At 29.1% G+C, this 10889-nt stretch overlaps 1 protein-coding gene across 1 annotated transcript; it reads left to right on the top strand.

Annotated features, from left to right (window-relative positions):
* Nucleotides 1–4939: 4939 nt before the first annotated feature.
* On the top strand, nt 4940–9705 carry LOC129966855 (uncharacterized). The gene is made up of 4 exons (XM_056081447.1): nt 4940–4990; nt 6415–6804; nt 7262–7571; nt 8728–9705. Exons 1-4 carry the CDS (start codon nt 4976–4978, stop codon nt 9147–9149), a joined length of 1137 nt encoding a protein of 378 aa, XP_055937422.1. The 5' UTR covers nt 4940–4975; the 3' UTR covers nt 9150–9705.
* Nucleotides 9706–10889: the final 1184 nt, after the last annotated feature.

Here is a 10889-nt window from a genome sequence, read left to right as displayed (position 1 = left end):
TTACGATCGGAGTCTCAGCCTTTTGGACTTGAATGGGAGCCAATTCAACAGGTAGCTCCAGAGCTCGGCAGATCTTATAAACGACAAAGGAGCGCACTACAGCAACTCGGGGTACAGGCGGGTCAGATGATACATCTGTATCAAGATCCAAAACTGCATTTGAATCTACATTCCCAATAGATGGCAAATTGGGGGTAAGGAAATATTCTAGTATTTCCCAAATCGTCATTAAGACGAGGAACACAATGATTGCCGAAGCCTCATTGAAGTTCTCGAAAAGCACACTAAGCATTATAACTCAGCAAAAACAGTCGCACAACGTTTGGTTGCAAAACAGTGAATGAATTTTAACAGAAAGCACCAGAATAAGAATCCATTGTTTATTCCGTTAGATTGTTTACAATTTATAACTTTGTTAAACATTTAAGCTGTTACATTGCTGTTGACAACAATGATAAAAGTCATTGTTGAAATATTTTGTATGTATTAACAATTGAAGTATGACAAATAATTATTATAAAGCCAACAAAAGAATAACTGTAAATAATACGCATTCTCGGCCCTAGTTGACGCTACTACACGCACACACACATGCACACACACACACACACACACACACATATATATATATATATATATATATATATATATATATATATATATATATATATATATATATATATATATATATATATATATATATATATATATATATTGCCCTGCATTAGCTTGGGCATGGCAGCAATTATTGCCATAAATATGATGTTACAGCGCCACCTTGTATTAAGCAACGAAATTAGTGTTTCTGTCTTGAAAATGGTATAAAATATGGAGGGAAAAAGCCAACTATAAATTGTAGAGTGTTTTCAATATTGAAAGAGGAGATTCTTTAAGAGCAATAATGCTAAAAATCAAACGTGTGAAACGCCCAGTGGTATGTTCACAATTTACGATGTTGTGACATCATAAGACGTGTCAAAACTCGAAAAAAAGCCTTGTTATTATAAAATATATTTATTTATTTTGCAATTTCTTTGTCATGTACAATGAAAATATGGCCCCTTGTTTGAATTTAGCCTTTCACTCTATCAACTGGTGCACCTTTTAAAAGAATCCTCAGCCCTTATATAAGAAATTAAGTCTTAATTGCAAAGATAAGTTTCAAAAATACATTAAAGTACAGTTTGTAGAAAATAAAAAAAAGAGTAACATAAAAAAATTATCAAAAAATTACAGAAAAATAAGACATAACTTTTTAGTATCATCATCAACAATTTAAAAAAAAGACAAGATGAAATATTTCTAGCAATAATGAAAAAGATTTCATTTTTGCCCTGTAATATTTCCAAAAGTTATTGCTAAAAATGCTAAAACTTCGCTTAATTTTTGTAATTTAAAAGCTAATAAAATTTTTTTTAAATCGTCCGAGTTGCGAATTTTTACCTTACAAGGTATATATGTGCTGATTTATGTAGTTTTAGTTCAAAAGGTCCGACTTGTAGAGAGCCAGAACACGACACGCATGCACACATGCACATTCATCTTTATTATTTGAAGATATATTATGTATTCAGCTCAGAAATATATCCTCGCCCTTTAATATGAATTTCAACTCTTTTTGCTACTTATGTTTTTCCGTTCTGGTTCCTGGATGGGGAGGTCTTGAGTGAGCTCTTACTCCCTTCTTATCACCACCAGTAGTATGGATTTTTTTGAAATGAGGATGTAAAATATGATGCCTTAGAAAGATAAAAAAAATTCCATTCGAATGATAGTAATTTGTCCCATTTTATATTCTTCTAATTGCCAAACAAATGTTACTTTCTGCATCCTGAATATTACAGACGAGATATGTTTAACAATACAACTTATTCGCAAAATGATTTATCGAATAAGTTATGTGAAATTTAACTATTTATTTATGCATTTATTGATTTTAAATTACAAACTAACTTTTTAAAAATTCTTGGATGCATTTTATTTTATTTTATTAGATGAAGAAAGTAAAAGAAATTTAAATAGTGTGACGTTCTTTTTATAGTTAAATTCATTAAAAAATTTTAAAAGATATAAAAGTAACTCACCATTCTTTAAAAAAAGGTTATTATATGGATTAGAATAATTTTTAAAAAACTAAATTATAGATTCTATAGTTTTTTCCAAAAGATCTTGTCAGTAAAAATGTTAAATAACAAATTTTTTATTAATATTCCAAATTGAGGAAGTTCTATTAGTATATGATTTCTTTATATTATGTCCTCAAAATTTCCACTCGGAAAGAAATTTATCACTAACAAATGGTTCAAACTTTTGATACATATGATATCACTATTAAATTTAACTATTAGAGAAGTCAGTCTAGCACAATAATTTTAACTACTACATTACCAGAAATTTGAGCACTGTCTGGATGATATTACCCCCGTTCATTTTCCATAAGCTAAACCTTAAAGCTTACAAAAAACTTATGCATTAATCTTGCCCACTTTTGAGAAAAACGTAATGATCAGTATTTAGAAAAAGTAAGGAGGAGATTAAAAAAATTTGGAAATAACAACTACCAGAATTTTTCTCTGTAAAATTGTATTTCTTAAGTATTTTCTTCTAGAGCCAGAGTGTTTTCCATTTACTGAGGATTTTTCCATTGACAGTTCAAGGGTTATTTTGCTAGTTGAATTAGAATGAAACGGCTAGAAGGGAAGTTAGATTAAACTTTTTATAATGAAGGTTTAATAATATTGGCAAATTTAGATAAATTAATACTTAAATTCCACAGATGAAGAAAGTGAACAAAGAAATTTCAAAGAAATAGTGCAACAAAGGCTTAATGAGATTCTAATTAAATTATAAAAAAAATGTGGGCTTCTAAAATTTTCCATTCAACAAAATTATGTTTTTTTCTTAAACATTTCCATTTTTAAAAATCTTGCATTGAAATTTTTTCTTAACCTAACAGGATCTCAAGGGCTATTTTATTAATTATGTTAAATGAAAAGTCTTAGAAAGTAAATTACATAAAATTGTGACGATAATTTAAGGAAAATATATAGTGTGCAAATTACTAGATAAATCTTTCTTCCGAAAAAAAAATAAAAAAGTATGAATCAAATTCTCCAGATGAAAGAAATGAGTTGAGAATATTTCATATATTGCGGAAAAAGCACTTAAGAATATTTTGGTAAAATTGTAGAAAAAAAACCAGACCTTCTAAAAAATTTCGCCTCTCCAAAATTAGGACTTTTGAGTTCTTTTTTTTTTAAATTATTCCACTAAAGTTTTTACTTCATCAAATAATTGTATTAATACAATTTCATTAATTATGTTAGATTAAAAGTATTGGAATAAAAATTGTATTAAACTGAAGACGATGGAGTTTTAAGAATATTGAATGTAAATTTAAGTAAATTAGTAATCAAATCTATCATACGAAAAACTTCAATTCAGCTGCAGTTTCATAATACGTATGTACGCACTTTATCAAGCTTTTGCAAGGATAGTATCCATGATATCAAAATTTTGTATCTACTATTTACAAACTGAGGCTTCTCTTTATTTGAAACTGCAGAATTTTCAATAACAAAAAAGGTTTAAAATTCGTGTTATAAAAATTATTGAAAAAGTCTAATTAATAAAAACAATATTACATTAAAATCTGCACAAAACGAACTTAAATTTTCTGCACTGGTATGTACGCAATAAATCAAGAATAAAGTAGATATTTCATTTAAAAAATATCATAAAAATAGAAAGAAGAAAATATGTAATTGGTGATTTACAGTAAAATTAAGCTAAAATGCTGAAATTTTTGAATTCAAAATTAATAAACATTAGATAAAAAGTGTAAAAATATTTAAACAGCTTTATTGGTTGTAATTTCATTTCATTGGTCCTAATGTTTATAAAATTGAACAATTTTTTTAAAAAATTACATGATTATTAAAACAGTCATTTTCTGGTAAAATTTTGCAATTTTTACACACTTTTTTTGTAAAATTTAGAAGTTGTTATGTGAATTAAAATAAAATTTTAAATTTCATTCAAAACCATTTCACCATATCTATCAATTTAATTTTTATGATTTTCCGTCCTGGGAGTTATATATTCGAATCCACACTAATTGTGGATGAAAATTACAAAGAAAAAAACTTGTGACCCAATGTTAGCTAATTAACGCTGTTTAATTAATGCCCTTTAATTTACTTGAATGGATTCACCAACCATAAAGAAGAAATAAATTAAATTTGAAAAAGAAAATTTTAATAAGCTTCTTCAGATAATAAAAACTAGTTCATATGCGTGATGACATGGTCGGAAACCACAAACCATGTTTAATCAAAATCACCTCAGATATATATCACGTTTTCTATCTCATATACATAATACCTATTATCGCATCGAATTAAGCGACGAACAAACCAGGAAAAAAACTCATCCTCGTAATTTAAGGAAACTGAGTTTTCCGCAAAAATTAAAAATCTTTCACGACAAAAAAGAGTCTTCAATGATGGCATGCCATTTTATGAAAATATTTTAATCCCTTCCGGAGCTTTTTCACCCATATGAATAGGTTAGAACCAAAACAAAAAGAAGTCGTTATTATCAAATACTCAGTTTATTCAAAAAGATGACCTTATTCTGAATTCTTCATTTTTTTGTTATTGTTTTCCTGTGTTTTGGACATATATCACTTTAATTCTCGGTCATTAAAAACAACTTTAAAATATCTTGGGCACTAAGCAGTCGAGAAAATGCGCTCTAATTTCAAGTGAAAGCATCTGTTTTGTTTAGGAAGATGAGTTTGAAATTTTTCTGTTAGATTGCTTAATCACGTGTCATCTTACACAATTTTCCGGAATTAATTTCTTTATTTTTTTAACATTTTATTGTCCTGTTGTAGTATATAAGGCTAGATTCTCAAGCAGAACAGCAAGCCGAGTTTCACAGGAGCATCGTAGAGTAAGCATCAAGTTGCAGAATGGCATTTCTAAAGGTAAGACATTCAAATATACTCTGGTGTGTTTTTTTATGTATCTTTTTCAAAAATGCTGAAGTTTTTCAAAATCTTTTGCATTTGAAAATTTGCAAGATATTCCATTTTTATGGGAATTCCACATGATACCATAATTTCGTTATAGCCGTATAACTTTTAGTGGTTGCATTCTTTTAAATTCGGAATAAAATTCTTTGGAATAAGAAAGAACATAAGTCCATTTTTCAGGCTGTAATAAATTTATTGATTTTTGTTTCCTAATAAAAGAAATATCCTAAAAAGAACTGTAGATGATAAATTTAATCCCTGCTTTATAAAATGTATTGTAAATACTTAAATTCAATTCCCCTGTTTTCGATTTTGTTATCATTTGGAAGTTTGAATTTTATTAAATATTTTTCACTATTATTTGCTTGATTTTTATAGCTTCCATATATGATAATATATGGAGGCGATAAAAATTCGACAACCGCGATATTTCGCCGATAGTTGCATTATCTATAAGAGAGATAGGCGATAATGACCTAATCTGAAAATCGCTAATCCATAAAAGTAAATAAATATCCCTTCATACAACTGCGTACATGTGTCTAATTTTTTTTAATATGGATCAAATTTCAAAAGAGCATCTTGAAAATTGTTTAATGATTTTTATAAATGATTACCTTTTAAAAAAATACCGCTTAAAATTACTTTAATTAAAAAATTTTACAATCATTTTTTTTTATAATTTAAATACTTTTCCTATACTTCTTAGTCATATTTCTCTTGATACCGAAGGAACACCAGATATCTATTTCAAAGAGATTTTATTATATTTCGAAATTGAATTTATTCTATTTCAAATTCGATATTAATGATTTTTTATCCACAAATTCTATTTTTCCATGCTATAATGTATTTAATAGTTGTATAATTGTTTTGCTGAAATTTGTTAGATTTTGAATAATTCAGTTAAATTCCTTTTACTTTCGAATTTTCATTTAATATAAATGCGCATTCCTTCAAAAATTTAAGTTTTTAGATTTCTGGGAAGGAAACATATTTTTTCTTCTTTCCACTGCAATTATATTTATCTAAACTATATCAATAATAAATCCCCATTATTCCATGACATTGTAAAATTTCATTTTCATTTCATATATTGCACAATTCTTAGCTTCAACAACGTTTTGTCTTCTTTTATCATATTTTTAAAAAAATGAATAAAACTAAACTATGAATTGCTAAACATGAAGTGCTGAATCTCCAAAATGTTTTCGATATTTCTTTACCAGAATTTCAGCAAAATTTAAGAAAAATTCTAAGTATCTTACTTAAAATTTTCAATGTTTATAAAGTTCCATGCAAAAGAACGCTCAAAAATCCGGATTGAACTACAATTTTTTTGCATTCTTTATAATGAATGAATATTTCTTTTTCAGATCGTTGCTGTTACAATCGCATTATTGCATTACGTCTCAGCTAAAGGAAATAGAGGCGGACTAGGAGGTCCTGCAGGACTTTCTGGAGGATTAGGAGGTCTTGGTGGCGGAGTCGGAGGAGGTCTTGGAGGTGGCCTCGGTGGAGGTCTTGGTGGTGGTCTTGGTGGCTCAGGAGGGATTGGAGGTAGCTATGGCGGAGGATTAGGAGGAGCTGGTGGAGGTCTTGGAGGCGGTTACGGAGGCGCTGGAGGCAGTCTTGGAGGTGGATACAGTGGCCCTGGAGGAAGTCTTGGAGGTGGATATGGAGGAGCTGGAGGAAGTCTTGGAGGCGTATTTGGTGGAATTGGTGGAGGTCTTGGCGGTGGAATGGGAGGTGGATCAGGAGGAATCGTAAGTAATACTTTACCATGGTATGAATACTGAAGATAATTTAAAATGGGATTTTTTTAAAGGCAAAGAATCTATTTATGGAATGTTTAATTTGACTTTTATTCCATGTTTTAAGGATTAAATAATTAAATATTTTATATTCTCACTGTTAAATTATCTATGCTTGCCTTTGTATAAAACTCAAATACAATATTTTTTATGCGATCAATATTTTTTCATTTTTTTACACATCCAACCTTTAATTTTTAGCTACACAATCTTTTTTAAATGCATAGCAGATAAAATACAGTATGCTTTTGAAACAAGAATTTCTCAGATTATTTAGCAGAAAAATCAATAATTATTTATTCAAATTATTCAGAAAAACACGTTAATGTTACAGAACATGAAAAAAAAATTTAGCATTAAACTTATAAAGCCTTTATAACTGAAATTCTATATCTGTATACTTTTTCAGAGCGAACCGAGGCCCTACACTACAAGCTTCCAAGCTCCTGATGGACAAGGTGGCTCATCTTTCAGAACCGAAGAAGGAGACGGCAATGGCAATGTCAGAGGCAGTTACGGATACAGAGATGCCCAAGGACTTTACCGAATGGTTGAGTATTCAGCCGGAGCTGCCGGATTCTCTGCAACCGTCAACACCAATGAACCTGGAGTCGATGGAAAGGAAAACCCCGCTGACGTCATCATGAATGTTGAAAAAACACCCGCTGGAATCCAAGAACGATACACAAGACCAGCAGGATCCAGAGCTGGTGGTCGAGGTGAGGATCTGAAAAATTCTTGATCCTTTTTAACTTTGTGACTATCATACCTTTAAAAAATATTACTACAGTTATTCCATTTTTTTTTAATTTTCACCATTTTTTTCTTTAATAATGATATAATAATTTTTATTACTTGATCAGTAGTAAGATTCATTTTGGTAAAATGAGTTCAAACAGATCGATTGGTTCAATAGGCCTTAAATTATTATTGGTAAAAATTTCAGAATATCATTCTATCAGACAGGGAGACAACGATTTCTTCATATTTCTGAGCTTAGAGGATAGGACCTCTTATTTTGAGGCTCATATTCTAGTCTTCTTTCATTAGTCTTATAAATCAGAAATCGCAATTTGAGATATGCTGTAAAATAATAAGTAAAATTGTCTTCCGCGTGATTTTTTGATAGTGAAAAAATTCCTTAGGGATATTGAAATCTTTATTTTATATTATATCATTTGTAATAGTTTAAATATAAACGAAAAGAATATATATTGATATTGAATCTATATCATTGTATTGGAAATATTATTTAATAAGAATGATATAATATTGGATGAAAAGTAGAATGAATTTAGAAAAATTTTAATTGCAAATCATTCAAAAAATTTAATTAATAGAAGTCATATAATACAGATTTAATTTGAAAATGTTAAGCATTATATTGGAGACCAGTGAGTGAATTAAGATATGTAGAAACAGTTAATAATATTCAGCACTGAATGACAGCAATAAAAAGTGGTATTTCAAATAATTTATCTATATTAAATGAAATGAAAAAATTATTTGGATATAAATTGCAAAATAATCATTATTATTCCATTTATTAATCAAATTTTTTCGGGTCACTTCCAAATAGTAAGTTTTATTGATGTTTAGTTTTGATATTATAGCAATTATTTATTCAAATAATATGCAAAATATAATTTTAAAAATTCTGAAATCAAATCTATTATTTATCCTTGTTTAAAAGAAATAATTTCAAAACGAAATGTTATTTTATCTATGTTAAACTTATTTTAGTTTCCAGCATTGCTTAGTAATATTTTTAAATCTATGCTTATATCTTAAGCATTTTTAAATTAAAAAAAAAATTCCATCAATATCTATGCATTCAAAAATCGTAAGATTTTTTTTTTTTTTTTTTTTTTGCAGGTTATGGAGCTGGTGGTCGAGTTGGAGGTGCAGGCGGAATGGGTGGAGGAATGAGTGGACTTGGAGGCGGAATGGGAAGAATGAGTGGAATGGGAGGAGGAATGGGTGGAATGGGAGGAGGAATTGGAGGAATGGGTGGAATGGGAGGAGGAATGGGAGGAATGAGTGGAATCGGAGGAGGAATGGGAGGAATGGGTGGAATGGGAGGAATGAGTGGAATCGGAGGAAGAATGGGAGGAATGGGTGGAATGGGAGGAATGAGTGGAATCGGAGGAAGAATGGGAGGAAGCGGTGGAATCGGAGGAGGAATGGGAGGAATTGGAGGAGGAATGGGAGGAATTGGTGGAGGAAGGAGCTCCAATCTATTTGCAGGCCTCTCTCGAGGAGGAATGGGAGCTCGAAGCGGTAAAAGTGGGTACTAAATATTTTACAAATATCTAATGGATCCTCATATTGCGATCTCGCTTGGCCAAAGGTGTTCCGTAAGGAATCGGAAATCCACAATTAGATTAGAATTTTGCTTTTCGGTGAACAATGGTGAGGGATACTGTATTAAAATTGGGATCTCAGTGATAGGTGTCTTGCACAATCAAAAGATTATTAAATTATACTCAGGCAACTTTTTTTACTTTTGCATAACATTCAGTTTAGTTAATAAACTTAGCTTCTCAGGAAACAATCTATGAGCTGATAACTCACTTTATTACAAACTAATAGTTTATAAGTGAGAAATGTTGCCTGTTTCTCTGATTGTTCACTGAAATTTCGTCTGAATTTGTGAATCGAATGTAAGCATCTATGTACGTGATGTGTTCAGCACAAAAGACAAAATTTTGAGTGGATATATATCAGAAGACAACGTCTTATATGTGCCAGTGTTTTATGTAATTATTTGTATTGTGTGTATTACGATTTGCTATGTGAACTGCTCATATTTTGTGGGATCTATTTTGCAATTTATTTTGTATGTATCTGTCCTGTGATGTACCTCTGTTTTTCTGTTCTACTATTTGCAATAAATAATTTAGATGTATTCCGTTTCGATGATTTCTTTGCTCTTCTTAAAGAAAAAATGTTTCACTTGAATGTATTTTTAAAATAATTTCAGTAAATTTTCTGGACAAGAAGATAATTAGGTATTTTAAAGGCCCATTTTCTTAATACATCGGTTTTGAAATGTTATCCATGTTCTTTCCATAAAAAATATAAATAAAAGGAAATAGACTTAATAAAAACTGCTTTAAAAGATTAATTAACGTGCGAATAAGAACAATTTTTATTTTAGTTATTTTTTATCATTAAATCATCTGTTTATATTTCACTGCTATAGTTACTACAGTTATCTTGAAATCAGTTCATAACCAGGTGGTGCCAATAGTATTGATTGAAAATGCCATTCAGTTATTTGATTAACTGATATTTCAATTCTGAAAATATTAAACTGACATTTTGTTATTATCATTGTTGATGCCATAAGACAACAACAAAATATCATATTTACTGATGCTTAACAGAAATGAGTAAAGATGTGTGATCAAAAAGATTTTTTTAGAACATATATATATAATTCGAATTCCAATAATCCGAAAAATAAATATTTACTGATCAGATTTTACACGAAACATATATATATATATATATATATATATATATATATATATATATATATATATATATATATTTATATATATATATTATAATTTAATATATATATATATTAAATTCAGTATCTTTGTGAAAAGAAGAGAATTGTTCTGAATGTTTCGTGTAAAATCTGATCAGTAAATATATATATATATATATATAACAAGATACAGTTGTTACTAAATTGGTAATGACATTTCATGCTTCATATTTTTAATGTTTAATAAAATTTGAAATATACTTTAAATTATGTTCAACCTACAATTTAGACTTTAGGAAAAATTTCCTATTCTTTGAGCAGTAACCTTCAATATACGCGAAGTGCGTCTATTTAATAGCCGTTCACTACTTCATGTTAGAATGTCTAAAATTCCATATCTGCAGTTATATTTCTTCAAAACAATATTTATTTCATTATTCACATCGTTTAGGAAAATTCCTCAAATTCGTAATTTTAGGATTTTGAAAACTGTGCTATGCTTTTATTTCAATACTGCTCAAATTATTCTTCGAATGTT

Source organism: Argiope bruennichi, chromosome 4 (assembly GCF_947563725.1).
Source record: "Argiope bruennichi chromosome 4, qqArgBrue1.1, whole genome shotgun sequence".
In the NCBI taxonomy this organism is placed as follows: Eukaryota; Metazoa; Arthropoda; class Arachnida; order Araneae; family Araneidae; genus Argiope; species Argiope bruennichi.
Note: the sequence above shows the minus strand (reverse complement) of the source record. Positions and strands in the feature narration are given on the sequence as shown.